The sequence below is a fragment of the Phalacrocorax aristotelis genome, chromosome 1 (assembly GCF_949628215.1).
Source record: "Phalacrocorax aristotelis chromosome 1, bGulAri2.1, whole genome shotgun sequence".
Taxonomy (NCBI): Eukaryota; Metazoa; Chordata; class Aves; order Suliformes; family Phalacrocoracidae; genus Phalacrocorax; species Phalacrocorax aristotelis.
The window spans coordinates 186,330,124-186,347,550 of record NC_134276.1 but is presented as its reverse complement, the minus strand read 5'-3'; the positions used below and the strand labels follow the sequence as shown (position 1 = coordinate 186,347,550).

General features: G+C 39.0%; 1 protein-coding gene across 2 annotated transcripts in view; it reads left to right on the top strand.

Moving 5' to 3' along the window:
- PDZRN4 (PDZ domain containing ring finger 4) overlaps positions 1 to 17,427 on the top strand; it is a 252,999-nt gene that overhangs the window by 209,583 nt on the left and 25,989 nt on the right. For both annotated transcript variants that reach the window (XM_075080996.1, XM_075080997.1), the window contains one exon: positions 896 to 998. In XM_075080996.1, the coding sequence (XP_074937097.1) occupies positions 896 to 998 (103 nt within the window). The remainder of the gene's footprint in view (positions 1 to 895; positions 999 to 17,427) is intronic.

The window sequence follows — 17,427 nt, the reverse complement described above, 5'->3', positions numbered from 1 at the left end:
ATGGAGAACATACCACTTTTGACTTAGATGTAGCTCCATTTTTAGAAGTTCTGGGTGAGCTGGGTAGATGATTATCTCAAAGACAACTTGCCAGCCAAATGCTGGATTGAGCCTACCACTTACTGCTGCACATCTAGGAACATGATATGTGTATATTTTTTAGTTGTTACTAGATATTACTAAACTGTGTGCTACTGTGACTGAAGTTCCCATGCCCTCAGCATGGGGAAAATTTTCCTACCTCTGCTAAGATGGATCCACACTGGGTGCTGCGTGGTTGCAATCCAGCCCTGGGTCTAACGCTGTACCTAAGTGCATATTGTAAAGACCTCATTCTTTGTACTCCAAGCCCATTTAACAGTGCAGTTTACTGACATTTTTAAGCGTGTAGTTACTCAAATGAACTTCAGCACCCTGTTACCACTTTAGCAGAAGAGGATAGTGCAAGTTGTTTTTCGCAAGTGCTTGAACAATTTGTGAGCCTGGTGTGGGTTGCAGATAGTGGATGTTCAAGACTTTATAACCAGATAATTAATTAGTTATTCCCAGCCATGACACAGCATGTAAATCTGGAGTTAGGTACCTTTATGAGCATAAGGAATACCAAAGTATCACAGTTAAGTAGTTTGGCCCAAAACAGACCCTTTTAAGAAATCACCCTGTGTAAATCTGACAAAAGATGAACCCAGCAAAATTAACTCAGCCAGACTATGAGCTTTTGAAAAGAAAACAGGCTGTGCTACTTCTTGCTACAGTTCCTTTCAGGCTGTCAGGCCGTTCAAAGTAGCATTCCAGAGATGACAAAACTACAGAGAAGTGGGGGCTTTTTTTATCACTTTTTAATTTAAAAATACCTATTGTCTCATCTACTGTTGCACTGCTTTGTTCCACATAGCTGCCATTCTCTTCACCCAGCGGAGCATGAATTCTATGAAGGTAATGAGTATCTTTCCAGCCTGCCTGCTGATGCAGATAGAGCAGAGGACTTTGAGTATGAGGTAAGATTACTGGCACACTGCAGCCTCGCTTTCTGTTATTACAGATATGGTATTTGCACAGCTGATAGCAGGCTTCTATGAGAAAAATAAGAGTGAGAATACTTCTTAAAAAATCGGCACCAAAGACTATTCTATTTTATACCTGTGTAATGTCACAGGCTTTACTGTACAGGCTACACACACGAGATGTGAAATCAGAATTCTGCAGTGGGTGGCTACACACAAGTCCAGGGGGCTTATTAAACATGTTCCCTCTATGTGCAGTGGGCACTGTAACTCAGATGCTTTTGCAGTTTTAACACTTTAAAGCAAGCCTTTCCAAAATCAAAAATGATAACTGGAAGCTTAATTCCTTTCCCCCCTCCCTGATTTTAAAAGTTAATTGGCCTGGTAGCTCATGTCTTAGGGATCAGTCTTTCAGATACTTGGATGTGTACTTGAGTGTTTGTAAGATCAGGCTACAACTTTGAAAATTAATGTAATTTCTATTACTTGTTCTTTGATATTTGACATTGCAAGTATTGCAATTATAAGAAATTGTGCTCTGTACCACAAATCTCTCTTTGCTGTTAATGCATTTTACTCTCCAGTGACAAGGGTGGATGTATTTCTGAGTCACTGGAAAATCATTATGTGAGGCTTCCCAAAATAATAACAAGTGATTGGTGATGTTGCTCTTCATTAGATTTTCATTTCAATATCTAGTCTTCTTGTCAGCCAGTCATTAGCTTTTCATGTTTTCCACTATCATCCAGTAGCAAAATATTTGTAGGGACAGGCATAAGAAGCAGATGGTTCTTTTTGTTATTAAACAGTGCTGTGTCTTTGCATAAGTTCAAGTTACTGTATTTTAAATACGAGTGATTATAAATAATTCAATATCTTTAATACAAGATTAAAAATATCCTATCCTGTTTGCTCTACCTTAAGAAACCTTTCTAAAGGTTTCATATAACTGGTTGACATTTGGAATGAAATGAATGGCAAATGCTTTGGCAAATATGCAGTGTGTTCACTTTTATCGTGTCTTCAGCAGCTAAGATGCTCTACTGGAAGTTCAGACCATTGTTCTTTTCTTCTTGCAGCCTGGGGAATCTGAAGTTCTTCCCCCAGGAATCAGAAAAATCACATAACATGTACTTAGTGAATCTCAATCAGAACAAGCAAGCTTTTGTTTGAACTCCGCAAAAAATCATTGCTAGGGATTAGTGAAATCATTATTTCTTCCCAGTTGAGTTTCGGTGTGATACCTGACAGCACAAGAATCTCAGAGCTTAAGTTCTGTTTTGACTCCCCATGTGTAACAGAATATTAAATTTCTCTGTCAAGTGTGTTTGGTTATGGTACTTCTTCCTTAAATGTAATAGAAACCATTTTTTTCCAGTAATACTTAAATAAATTAGTAATGTAAGCATCTAGAAAAAATATGAAAAAAAATGGGTAGATAAAAATATTTTTCACCATTTAATCAGGATAGCAGTGACATCTTAAAATATTAACAGTTTTTAAAGAGTCTACCTGATGGAAACAAGTTGTCCTTATGACCATTATTAATCCTTAATAATAGCTGGCATAAGTATTGTGACAACGACAAATGCTTGGGCAGGTTCTCGGTTGCCTGTAATCTCTACTAATCACACCATCATAGTCATTAATTTGCTGTCAGCTGTGATTCAGTTGCCCAAGGCAAATTTGGTGAGTGACTGAAATAAAGTGTTTCATGTGAAATTTAAATAGGGAAGGAACTGTCTAGCTTCCTTTGAGAAGAATGTTTTCTACTAAATAGGAAAGTTTTGAAGGAGAAACAAGAACATCTCAGAGTCGTTAACTACCAGAGCTCTAAACGTGAAAGACATTCCCAAAATTTAAGCCCATATGGTAATACTATGATTTAGGTTACTCATTGGTTGTATTATCTGTTATTTCAGGTCCTTATAAGATGTTATTAAGCTCCATTGCTGTAACTAGGTATCTGGAAAACTTAAGAGCATTGTCCCTGGAGGTATATTTCTCCATCCAAAGAAAAATCTCATAAAGGACAGAGTCAAAAGGGATTTGCTAGCTGCTGTTGTCGACCCAGGGGAGAAGCAGCAGGACAGTGAGTGGAGCAGAGGCTATGGTCCAATGCTGTCGAGGTCTCTATAACACTCCTGGCTTAGGTGTACTCTGCAGTGGCCACTCAGTCCCACCCTTGCCCTGATGTTTTCTGGCCCCTCAGTTATGTCAACATTACTTTTTTTGAAACCGATGTGAGAAACAAATATTTTTTAAAAACCAGACTTTTAGAAGGCTTGTTTTTTAACCTAGCCCAGCTGCCTGATCTAATCCAACATAGTTTCACAGGTTGCTGTGTTGCGGCAGCAGCATCAGAGAAGGAAAAAATGCTCAAGCACTTGGGAAGAAAACAGCTTATAAAATGATCATTGTCCACCCACCATCTAGGGGTGACAGCAGCAAGAAGAGACGGTGCAGAAGCTCTGCTCACGCTACCCTGTGGGCTGGGTGGAAGAAGCACAGAGCATTATCTCCCACCATTTTCCTCCTGTGTTTAGGGGAAAAAGGATTGTTGTTATTACTGTGCTTTCTGTAGAAGGAAGATTGTATGAGCGCTCCCTGATTTTATATCTTTTTTTTTTTTTCTTCGTAACAACTTTCTGATGTGAACCTTAGCTAATCACACACAGCAAAAAACCTACCAGGTGTGAGGAGTATGGTCCACTTTGCAAACTGCACATTAGCGTTCCCATTGTACTAAAAGGATACAGATAAGCAGCTCACAAGTCTCCATGGCAAACTTAATAATTTTTAAGTGGATTCAAAGCCAAACCAGGAGATTTCAGAAAGGGATTGTAACAAGATAGTGAGCAGAAAAAGAACTAGAGCAACACCTTGTTATTTCCTAGAGATGGTTTGTAAGTGAAGAATGAATCAGTTCTGAGACACAAATGCAAAATACTCAGCCAAATTAGGAAATAAAGAAATAAGATGACTAGCAACTGAGGTGCTGTAAACAAGAATGTTTTCCAAGAAAGAGAATGTTCTAGAAAGCTTTGATCTGCCTAGAACTTGCTTACAGGTACATGCTGGTGTTTAAGTACCTGAGTTACCACCATAAGAAACAAACAGGAGGATCACATATGATAGCCAGCACTGGGGATATGGACTTGCCAGTGGATTTGGTAGGATTAGACACTTAGAAGACTCTTCTACTCCATTTGTAAGCCAGAAAAACCCAGTGGGTTGTGCTTAGATTGTCGCAGCACAATAAACTCAAGTATGACCCAATTGTCTTGGAAGGATGAGCTCCCTGGGAGGCTCATTAGGCTCCATACAGTACCATACTTTAAACAAATAGCTGGGAAGACAACAAAGCTGAGGGATTGCTAATAGCCAACATGAGTATCCTTATGTTGTTGCTGCAAAACTTGTCCTAAAAGGAATCTGAATTGTTGGTAGATATTGAGGCAGGGGTCAGAGCCAGCGTCAGTCAGGATTGTCAGAAAGATATCAAAAGATTTGCAATTCTGGCATAGCCAGATACCCATGAGGACTTTTAAGATAAAACAGGAATTGACCATTTTGTAAATGCTCAGTTGGACTTGCAGACAGTATCACTGAAAGAGAGCCAGAGATATTCAGAACAAACCCACCCGGTCTAGCTGTGAGTGGCTGTTGTGCTGCTGCAATTACATCATGTGATGTTAGAGTATACTCACACTCTCTGGTACCAATGAGGTGAAAGAACTAAAAATATTACAGTCCCCAGTAAATCTCTGTTAAACATGGCTCTAAAATTTGTCCTTGTAAGGAGAACAGATGATACTGGTGCTAGAGAAGAGTAAATAAGCTAATGGACATGCACTTCTTTAATAACATTTCTGAACCTACTATCCAGGAGAGAGAAATATCATATACTTGGTTTGGAGTGCTGGCGGTAATACAGAAGTTAAGGGGACAAAGTCACTTAAATGGTGGAACAGGTTAAAAAATAGGTAGAAAAACCCAAAGAATGTTGTAAAGGCAAAGCATCACTGGTGTCTGGTCCTACGTATTCAGTCTGAGGAGACTGCCTTTCAATAAGAGGGGCAGAAGAAAATAAGATGTTACAAGCAGGTAGCGTCGTTTGGTCAACAGGTCCTTGTCCAAGGGCAGAGACCTTCATACCATCTAGGTACTGAAGTAGCTTTTGAACAAAAGCGATATGGGAAGTGATTGGTTTCTGCTGTAAGAGCCAATATCTCTGGGGAATTACAGCTTTTAAAATCCCTGAGATATATCTAAGATAGGGAATGATTCTTATTTCTAGCTGAATGCTTCTTACAAACAGCAAAAGTAGACATCCTTGAGAAGGAATAGCAGTGGGTCAAAGTAACTGTTGTTGTTGCATATATGACGAAGAGTAGGCTGAAGTTTGCTCTCAGAATTGAGGGGTTTTTTTTTGAGAGAGGTTGGGTTTTGAGAGAGGTGATGTGCAAAGGAGACCAGCATAATTGCCTAAAAGACTTTTTAGTTCTGATTGTTCTCATTTTTAGGCAAAGGCACAAGTGATTGCTTCAGTACAATGACATAGCTTGCAGGAGCCTGGAAAACCACACCAACAGTCCACCATGCCAGGATTAGCATTTTCAGAGTGAAAAAGGCAGAATGGCAGCTGCTGTGTTAGCCTCCCTTTGCCTGATGACTCTGGTTTTCATGCATGCAAATGCTAGTGCTGACAGATTGGGGCAGTATTGAGACCAGTACCTGGGAGAATTTGCTGAGGGTTGAGTTGACCCTATATGAAATGACAAGGTACTCTGATGCTCTTCAGTTAAGGTCTTAGAAACCACTCAGCTTCTTTGTTTTACTTTTTTGCTCAGGAAGTTAGTGCATGTCACTAAATCAACAGAAAACCACATGATGCGTGTGCAGGTGAAATCTTTCTGTGGTCAGATTTTATGAAGCCTTTTGTGTCCAGACATTGAAAGGATCAGAGGTCCTGCAGGAAACAGCGGTCACAAAAGATCATAGTATTTTGAGATTTTTTTCCCACCTGATGCCTCTGTGAAACTTGGAGCATGAGCTAGAAACTACAGACCTGCTGTTTTGATTCCTCATATGCTCTGGAAAATAAGGCTTCTGGAAATTAGAAGATTCATATGAAAGTTTCTTTACTCCATCATCAGTAGCTCTTCCTAAGTAGAGCAACTCATAGTGCTCTGAGGGTTGGTTAGTACCTCAGGGCAAAAATGAATACTCTTAAGTTCCTGTTCTGCTTTGTAGACCCAAGGGACAGATTTTCAGACAGAATAAGCAAATAAATGTGTGTGTATGCGTGTTGAATGTAAGTGCTAATTTATGGTTATGCACAGCCGTTCATTTAAATGTTCTGAGAAGTATTTGCACTCATAAATCTGTTAACTCTAAGTGTAGATTAGTCCTTTAAGTTTACCACTGGTCTGATCCAAACTGAAATTGCTAAGGTTTCCTGTTGACCTGAGCATTTCTGGATCAGATGCTGTCGGCTGTTTTCACAAATGACTACAAATGGGCCTTGAAGAGAGGAAAGCTAGAAAACTTTGGGAATTGGACTCAGGTAAGGTTTTGTGTAGGCGTCTTCTCACTGAACACTTAAAAATCCCATGGGGAGAATTTTATCCTATTCTCTTTGTTTCTCTTACCATATCTGAACATTGCAGCAGATACAATGCAGCGGTAATACATTGGTTTACTCTTCCAGTAACACTCATCCCATCGTGATGAGGGAATGTATTTCAGGTGCAAATTCAAATTTCCCATTTCTGTGACATTACACCTTTGGAGTGATTGATCTTATTGGTATTTTTTCCTTAGAACAAAAGAAGGAGTAATTTTGTTTGAATTAACAGTCTGAGTGAGGCAGTTTATCTGAATAAAGTTACTTGGAAGCATAAGTATTTGTGGGTTGAGGCTCCCATGGGCCACTAAAGTGTCATCTCCAGTGACTTTCTGAAAGGCCCACCATTGCTGTAATAGGCCAAGAGAGACCTGCCTGCCCCGTGAATTCGCATTTAAGGCCTTTTCAACACATGGATTATTTAACCAGTAAACCGAACAGATCTGTCTATCTTGTAAATACATATTTAGGGCTTTTTAACATGAGGATTACTGAGCTGATAGCCTGTAACAGCTCCCTTCAGAGCTGTGATAGCCTGCAAACACCCCTACGCGAGCATTACAGGCACTTGCGGCAATGCAATTGGAGCTCCTGTTTCAATTGCTAACACCTGAATAAACAGTTTTTATGGAAACAGCTTCTGTGCGCACACTGCCAGCACTTCTGATCGCTGCAGTCAGGCTCTTTTATTTTGTTACATTATGAATGTTTTTGTATAACGAAGCTAACCCAGAAGATGGATGTGTAACAATCAAAGTGGAAAACATTTCTTAGATAAGAGTTTTCGAGAAATTCCTCACATATAGCATGGAATTTCTCTGCACAGCTTTTACGTCGTGTATTTTATTTAATAGTATAAAGGGGGGAGAGAGCAAGAGAAAGAAACCTTGTTTTGGCAGGGATCACTCAAGCCAAGTTCCAGCCATGTTCAGGTAGGATGACAGTGATGTGAAGGGGCAGAACCACTATAATAGTTCTCTGACTTGCTGTCAGGTTGTGCTTGTTTCTTAGGTATTCCCTACTGCAATTGGATTCTTTTTTTCCTGAACTTCTTAAAACTTGGGATGAATCAGAAAAGAGCCTTCAGCGAATAAAAGGCAGTTTTTGAAATCAGCAACTACCAGATGTAAATTAAAAGAGAACGCTTCAGGAAATAAGGATCCTAACAGAGACATAGGTGTTGCAGTGTAGAAGAGCTGAAACAGTGGACAAGGTTGTGTCTTTCCATTGTCATTAGACCTGGTGTGGTAACGGGAATGTGAAAAGGAGGCTTGCTGGTAAGTCTGGTGTAGATTTTCAATGGAAAAGCAGATACATCTCACCATGTGCCTTACATTATGCAGCTGCTGTTGTGGTGGAGGGACTGATCTGACAGCTCAAGAGTGGGCTTAGATAAACTGGGACTCACTGTATTATGTTTATTTTCTGACTATCAGTTTGTAACTGCCTAGCAGTTATGGCTGAATCGTGGATGCCCCATGGCATAGAGACATTTTACTTACACCATTATTCTGATTTTTTGTGGGAATTCTTAATATTATATAGCATCTGCAGTTAAGAAGTATCGTGAAGGAAGTAAACAGGTATGTGCATGCCTGTAATCTGCGTCCTGGTTGCTTAGGAGAGTCTCTCTGGTTTGTGGGGTCTTGGGATAGGTTTTTTTTCCATTCCTACCTGCCATATCGTACAAATCCAGAGAAAAAAATTGACTTATTTTAAAGCTATTAATTGAAAAGCTTGTGAGGAAGTTTCCTGGACAACTAAATAGATCATTAGAGTTGTTTCTGTTGGACCTGAGAAAACACTAAAACCCTTCCTCAAGGTTTTTTCCTTTTAACTCAAAAGGATTTCTGAGCAACTAACACCCAGCCTGTGATCCAGCTCACTGTCACTATGGACTGAAAATGGAAAAGCTCACAGTTAAAATGGAGAAGTGGCATTGGAATATTTTTTTTTTCTGTAATTCTTTGAATAACACTGTGTAATAATTAAAAGAATCTTTTAGCATGCATTTGGCGTCCTACAGCACAAGATCATGTATTTCACTGGCATTTTTATTTTTAAAACGCTTGGGGATTTAAGTCAGCATAATTTACACAAAGACAATAATAAATATGGAACTTCTCCCTAAGTGTGGCCAATTGTACACTGTAAATGAGCAAAGGAGTGGTAAAAGGAGCAGTTCTTTGCTTTTACTTTTCATCTGCCTTTTAAGAATTGAAGTAATTTTTCAAGTGTAAATTAATTAGAATTAGCACCATTCCACTGAGGTTCGTCAGTGTTCCTATGTCCTGTATTGCTACAGGAATTCACAAGCAGGTGAACTAAGGACAGTCATATTGAGAGACTTGCCAAGTCAGTCAGTGACAGAACTGGCAGTAAAACCCCAGAGTCTTTACTTGTAATGTATCTCTTTTTTGGCCATTAAATCACTCCTCTTCTTTGCTAGTCATTGGATCATTTAGATGGAAGAGGATGTCAGAGTAGTTTCTGCCACAGTTGTTTGTTAATTTTGAGTGTGTTACTGTATGTCACCACAAAATTCTGACATTCAAAGCAGATGAAGTTGCTGTCATCTCACCTCCCCTAAGTAATGAATATCCCAATTTAGGGATTTGAATTGTGTCCACAACTGCAGAGGATCATGGGAGAGTGGGGAGAAAAAGACACAAAACTGACATGGGCAAATTTATCAAAGTTATTACCATTTATTGTGTTTTAAAACAGGAGGAAAATATATCAAGTCACTGATATTCATTTTGCTTCATGATTTCATAAAACAAACACAGGGTTACTCCTCACTTCACCTGAAAGCTAATAAAAATTTTTCCTTGTTGTCAGAGCGTATGTTTTCCCAGGAAAATGAAGAAAAGTGAGCTTAGTTCAGCAGCACTTCATTGTTGGGCAACATTACAACATATGCTATGTGTTTTTCACCCAGTGAAATAAGAGGAAGGTGCTGGCAATATTTTCATATTTATGGAAATCTGTGGATTATAAATCTTCTGTTTTGGAGAAATGCTTTGTTTAGACAGCTTTTATACTATTATACCACATACCTCCATATATGCTTTACAGTGAAAATGTTTCTAAGGGTTTTATTAATGCTATTTTTCATACACCTTCTGCTTGAAAGTTCATGTAGTCTGTCTTGGAGACATGGAATTTAGCTATACAGACAAAAGAAGGGAGAAAATAATTTATTTTACATATGCTTTTTAAAAGAACCTAAGTCACATTAACCAGCTTATTATAATGTTGTGATTTTAAAGCTTAGCATCCCAGGAAATTCAAAAGCACAGGAAGTAAGGACCAAATCCCCCTAGCAAGAGGGAACCTTTTACAAGAAAATGGACTTTCAACAAGGTTTCAATATTATGCATGCTGGGCCTTCAGAGGAGAAATCAAAAAAACAGGAGAGGTCTCTCCTCTGGAAGTTTGCTTTTTTGTTTAATGAGGCATCTCTTCAAACAGAATGTGATAGTCATTCCTGGAGGGCATGGTTTGGTGAGCAGGAATACAGGTGAAACTGTATTGTGCATCAAAAAAGCAGATGATGAGTTTGCTTTGTATTTCATCTCATGATTTCATCAGTCTATACAAGAACGTGTTTGGGGGTGGAGGACATTTCCATGTGCAACAGAAGTTTGAACAGCTGAAGCTCAGCATGGATATGGTGCCCATAGACCTCACTTTGGTGCCAGGAAAATTAAAATGTTTTTTAAAAGTCATTGCCTATCGCTTCATGGGCTTGATTTATAGGCACATGTATGTGATTAAAATTTGCATCTTTTAACTATACATATTTTAATATGTATATATCTTAAAGTAAACAAGAGCATGGATGGGTGGAATTTTAGCTTAGTGCTTTCTAAGAATTTCTGATTTTATAAGTTCAACTTTAAATTTAGCTTTTTCGTAGTATTTTGCCTTTACTGTGTCTGAAAGGCATGAACTGAATTACAGGAAGCTATACTTCTCACAGCTGTCTAAAACTGGAAAATTATGTTTTCAACTTGATTTTAATTAATATTCCAAAATAGCCTTCACACAGTTGTAGATCAAGGCTGTCCAAACATGTGGAATTGTAACTGCTTAGGAGTTTGAATCTATAGCTACGTGTTCTGCTGCTCACTGCAGCAGATGTTGGCACATCTGTTATGCCTCCCCATTTTGATTGGCTGTCTGGGTGTTTAGAAAGTGCTGATGAGGCAGATAAATCTTCCGACATTGCAGGCCCAAAGCAGGCAGGCAGCAGCAATAATGATGTTTACAGAGCCAAGTGCTGGGCAGTAACATTTTGAAATACAGCAAAAATAAAGTATAATTTTACCTGCAATAGGTGACATTTCTTGTAAAAAGTGAAAGTTAATTATGCCAAGTGATTCTCAGCTGATTTGAACTGCAGCTATGACAACCCATAAACCTCTGGCCTTTGTGTATCTAAGGTTTTTGGCTAAAAAAAGGCACTTGCTACAGTTTAGAAAGGGCTCTAAGGTATGATGGGTCTCTTTAATAAACTTAGGAGAGTTGAGAATCAGGTTTAGAACCAGCTGCAGCATATGTGTTTTTTGGAAGGGGAATCTTCTGGGGGCTTGAAGTTTCCGATCTTATCAGAATTCTTACTTTCAACAGGTTTTCCTCTACCCTTTGAAGCGTATCGGATTTGAATGTTTTTATACCATTAGAGTCAGGAAAACTCCAGACACTGGGGTCTTCTCCTGAGAAGGTCCATCATCTATCAAAGAGGACATTCATGGACAAAGAAGGCTGTACCTGACAGTCCCAAGTGCTGGTTTCCAAGTAAATAAAGCTTCTGCAGGAGTTGGATCCCTTCCAGACCTTAATCTCCAACACAATGAATGGCAAACAGAAATGTAGGAGAAGTCACTGTAAAGATTTTAGCAATGATGTCATGTGCTAATATTGTCTCATTCCCTTCAGTAGACGTCACCACTAAATTTTCCAAGTTGCTTTCAAGTACCACAATTTGAGGCAAGTCCAGAAATTGCAGAGAGTCTGTCATAGAGGGGCAAAGACATGGATGCTGATTATATAGCTGATATAGTTATAGTTGATGATGTTTTACAGTATACAGTCTACAGCATCTCTGGACAGCTCTTCCAGTGTTTGACTACCCTCGTGGGAAGAAGCAATTGCTTAATTTTCTAACTGGAATTTCCTGAGTAGCAACTCATGTCTGTTGTCTAGCGTGGCTGTCACAGTGCATCTCCAGAAAGAGCTGTCTTCTGATGTCTCTGGACCCTTGCGTTTGGTACTTGAAGGAAGCAATAAGATCTCCTCATTAAGAAGATACTTTTCTTCAAAAGGCTAACCAAATGCAGTTCTCCCAGCCTCCCCTCTTAGGAGGTGTGGTCCAGCCCCCTAATTAGTTAATGGACTTCTAGCCGGATGTGGAGTACTGTATTCCTACCTGAGAACCAAGAGAAGGTCCATTCTAATATTTTATGTCAAAGCTATTTTCATTGGAAAACAGATTGAGGAGCAAATTCTGGAAAGCCCCAAAACCAAAGAAATTGGACTGGTAAAGTTTGAGGGGTTTCTCCCCCACCCCCCTCCCACCCCTTAAAGGGCTCAGACCAGGAATTCTTTAGCTGTATCTTTTATTTTTCAATGTTGAAAGCCAAAGACTTTCAATATAGGGGTCAGGATAGGAGCGTTAATGAAGAGTCAGAATTTTTTTTCTTCAAATACATGTAATAATAAATCTCTCTTTTTTTTTTTTTTTTTTTAATGTCCAAAAGCAAAGGACTTCTTTGGAATATAGAGCCTGTGAGCCAATGTGACAGTTTAGTGTATTCACACACACTGCACAATGGAATAGTTACTGCTCCAGTATGCGTATCTCATTTTACCATAAGGTTCAGTTTCTGCCCTGTCCATGCTATTCCCACCTACTTTGTTCTGTAAGAAAGTGAGAATGTAGAAACTAAGATTAGTGAAAAGGAAACCCTTTGCTGCATATCATCAGCTAGTTAATTATACTTTAAACTCTTCTCGTATCCTTGCAACTTCACACTTACATTGAGTGAAAGACTGAAAGTGAGGACCAAAGCTGACTGCTGAGAAATACTATATATAAGCAGTTCAACATGGATCGCTCTCCTCAGAGAGCAAGAATTCATGGTTTTTTTCAAGTGCAGAACATGCCGGAAGGGGTGTTGGATCTCAAGCAGGTGAAAACATATGTGCCTATATAACATGGGAAACTATGTATATAGTTAAGTACTTCTAACAAATTAGGATTCATACTGTACCATGGGGAAAGAACAGAAATTAAGAGAATGAATAAGGAGGTGGAAGAATTAGGGTGAAAAGTAAGACCATGGCTTATTTGAAATAACACAGTATGCTGAGGACATTTTACTTTCCAGTATGTGTGTTCATCCAAACAATAGGGAAAAAAATGTTTTCAATAGCATTTTAGGTACTTTATGTTTAGTACTTCCAATAAGGGTTGATCTTTGGATTTATCTTTTTGACGGAGATCTGAAGATTTGATATAATGCATGATCACTAAGGGGGAAAACTCAGGTTCAAGTGGATGTTTGTGACTTCCCGGAGGATATAGTATCGGCTGTTGAGCCTTTTGCAGCCAGGAAGCCTGTAATCTGTAAAGGACTTTTTTTCCCCTCTTTGGCTTCCTTATGAGATACATTCACTGTAAAGTCCACCATGTGTCTTTAAGTTCAAGGCTTAAAATATCCTTTAAAATCAAGTCAGAAAGGCCACACCAAGCCTGGGAGGCCCACAGAATTAAAAGTTGTGTTTGTCTAATCCCCAAATGCTTAGACCCTTCCTGCTACTGCAACACTAAATGTCTTCATAGCACAGTGATCAAAGGTTTCTCACATTCATAGTCCAGCTCCATCGTTCATCCAGCCCAACCCATTCCCCCATCTGTTCTGTGACTGCTGTTCAACCCCTGTCCTCACCCATTGGGAGTCTCAGCTGACTCTTGGGTGTCTTCCTCCTCCCACTCACAGCCATCAGACTGTTACTGATCATCACACATCAGACTGCTGAATATGCACTGGCAGGCTTGCCATGCCTTAAGTTACTCCACTGTTTGATTTCCTACATAGAATTGTAGCGCACACCAAAAACTTTCTCTCCAGAGCTGCAGGGAGAGAGTGAATTCCCATATCCAATGGAGCTTCTATATTATCAAAGGATTCATCAGCTACAGGGCCAAATTCCGCTCCCACAGTTGCAAGATGGTATTTTATTAATAGATGTCTATATGTCAGCATATTAATTCAATTTCTTTTTCTGCTCCTACTTTTTCTTTCTTTCTTTCTTTCTTTCTTTCTTTCTTTCTTTCTTTCTTTCTTTCTTTCTTTCTTTCTTTCTTTCTTTCTTTCTTTCTTTCTTTCTTTCTTTCTTTCTCTTTCTCTCTTTCTCTCTTTCTCTCTCTCTTTCTCTCTTTCTTTCTTTCTCTCTTTCTCTCTTTCTTTCTTTCTCTCTCTTTCTTTCTTTCTCTCTTTCTTTCTCTCTTTCTTTCTTTCTCTCTTTCTCTCTTTCTCTCTTTCTTTCTTTCTTTCTTTCTTTCTTTCTTTCTTTCTTTCTTTCTTTCTTTCTTTCTTTCTTTCTTTCTTTCTTTCTTTCTTTCTCTCTTTCTTTCTCTCTTTCTTTCTTTCTTTCTTTTTCTTCACTTGTATCATTGTCTACAGCATCCTCCTGTCCCAGGGTATTCTTTGTCTGGACACAAAGCAGCATGTGGCTCTAAGTGTAGCTATAGAGCAGGGATCGGCAGGAAAGTGATTTTGTTTTTAAATATTTCTCACTCTATGTTGTATTTGCTTTTGGATTATGCATTTGAGAAATGCTTGCTGATATTTTTCCTTTCTGCTTTGATGTAAATAAATCTTGTGTCCGAGATTCTTAAATCTAAACCAGACTTTAAAAAATGAGGATTAAATGAGACTTCAGCCTATAAGGTAGAACCCCCACCCGTTGGACAGAGCATTGTTTTTCCCCACCATGTGGAATGGAGATAACCCTCTGTTTCTTTGTGGTAAGCTACCAACGAAATCCATTCTGGCAAATCTGACACCCAATGTGATTTGTCCTTTTCGATGCTGTTTACGAGAAGTCAGGACAGTCTTCTGTCAAAATTGATAAGTGAGGAGACAGTGGGGAATGCAATTTTATTTGTAACAGCACAGCTGCCAGCAGTTCCTGCTTGTTTACATTTAGGCTGGCTCTGTCTTGCTCCATAGCTTTTCTATTTCCATCCAAATAGCCCCCAAGTACTTTGTGGATGTGCCTGTCTCTGTAAAATCTGCATAACAGAACATACTGGGACTGTTAGAGAGGGGAAAAAATAACTTATTTCTTTAGGTTATTTTCACAACTCAAGAATGTCAGTCACTTTAAAAGCGAAATCTTGAACTCCACCAAATCTCCATAGGCATTTACAGAATGGGTTCTAAAACTGAACTATAATCTGCTAAAATCCTGCGATGCTTGCTACCTTCCATGGTGAAGGCACCAGAGGAGATAAGAGCTTTGCTTTTCTGATGGGAGCGTTGTTTTTCCGGTGGAAGTGGCCAGTGCTTGTAAATTAACCCCACTGCAAACATTTGAATACAAGTTTATTCATTGTGAAAAGAACGCAGTAGGACCCTGCAGTGACCTGTGAAGGGGAGGGCGGTTTCATTGCACTCTGTTTCACGCTGAATACTTCTGCTACATAGCCTACAATTAGCCTGTGTTGTGTAGACATTAATGTCTTCCCTGGAAAATCCTTTTGACAAGAGAGCATCACTGTTGATGGTGTTGGGATAGTTCTCAGGTCTAGAAAGCCTTTGTTTGCCTGCAGTATTACTTGCCTTCAGTCTGGCAGTCCCAGAGTCCCAGGTGGTTTTGATCTTTTTTTATTGGTACACTTAACAGCTGCAGTGATAGGTTTCCTCTATATAGTCTCTCCTGTGAGCTGTTTCTTTACAGTAGCCCGCCCTAAACATGCAGTTATCATGGAGGTAAAGTGAGAAAGGGGTTTGTGTTTGACTGATCTAGCTTATGACAGAGGAGCTTTTCTAGCAAACTGAAAATTCTTGTTTCCTTTTGCCATTTCTCTTTTTGCAGTTATTAATAAATAATTAGTCTTCTACACGGTTTGTCATTAAAGGATAGAGTCCAGAGATGGCTGTAAATGTCACTGATCTGGTTCTGTGAATCTGACACTTTTGCTTTCTTATTATAAGTGTATGTCCTGTGCATCACTGTGTTTTCAAGAGTTGCAGTCATGCTCTTAAATGGATTGTCTGGTGATTGCCAGGGGAGAGTCTCTGCAGTGTAACTGACCTGCCTGGCATGCACTTACACACAGATATATACACGCTGTATGGACCTATATACTCCTATACATAAATTTACACACACACACACTACCTCCCCTCCGTGCACACAGCCACATGCACACACAAGTAAACAGTTACATATTTAACAACCATGCCAAGCCTGAACACAAAATATCTACCTTAAAATGAAATTACTTTGTTAAATGGACATCGGAGGCACCATAAACTCTCTTCATCTAAACAGAGATAGGTAGCCCATAGGAAAGAAAAAATTCATCATATTTAAAATAGATTGGTGTAATGACTTCTGTGGACACTAGGAGTTACACAATGTTTTTCTGAGTTTTCTCAAATTACTTCTGGTCGTTGTTGAAGACATAACTGCTAAACAAACCCTAGCTAAGAGAGTTGGAAATATGATTTGGGTAAGGTGAAATGTGATACTTGGTTGAAACACCAAACAGCTATTTTAAGTATGTAGTCTTACCCATTGTACATACCCTGATCATTTGTATGTGATGGTCATAGCTCCTACTGCATGGTACAAATTCAGAGGTGAAATAAATGGTGTTATAAAAGGAATTCTAAAGAACATCATTTATTCTGCTGATGGTGGTTTTTTTGTTGCAAACCCAGGCTGTTGTTTCCTCTGTTTTACACCCATAGTAATTTTCATTGTATGCTTTTATATAACATGTAATAACTTTCTCGTCACTTCTGAATTTGAGATGAATTTTTCTTTTTAGTAGCTTCACTGTTAGGTTTCAACCCTCTTAGGACTTCATTAGATGGAACTGTTCCTGTAAGAAGAGTGAAGGGATAGCTCTGGTTGTATTTTTATTATTTATTTTTATTTCATTAACAGAATTACTTGCCAGTGATGACAAGTGTGTGGCATTATGAAGGTTAAATATTATAGATGGTAGCAATATAAATGCCTGGTGATTTGGCAGCCTGTAAAAGGTATATCCTTCCAGTCATGTGGAGGAAGAGACCAAGAAAGTGAATGGGATTAGCGAGATGCTGCCAGGAGGCTTGGCTGTTGGGAGCTTTGCCTGATAACGATCCAGGTGCTTACATCACTCCCAGTAATGAGATAAGAACTGCAGAGTTAAGATTACTGAACATACTGATGAGGTTGAGAGCGAGCTTTTCTTGGTTTCCATAGTTCACAGAAACCACTAGCAAGAAGCTGGTAAAATTGATTTGACTTTGCAAGACAACCTTCTTATGGTAACCCTAACAGAAAGTGTGAAGAGTAGCCAAAATTCGGCTATGCATATGAACTGGAGGTTGATCTCACCAATAAAGATGCAGAAACAAGACAATACTGAAGGGTGAATCTTAACTGTAAGGTATGTGCAATCCCTATAGTCCCTGTGCACTGTTTGATGCTTCAGAAGAGTGACACTAGCTCAGATGGATGCGGATTTTTTTTTCAGTATAATCAGTTTATTAAAATAAATCA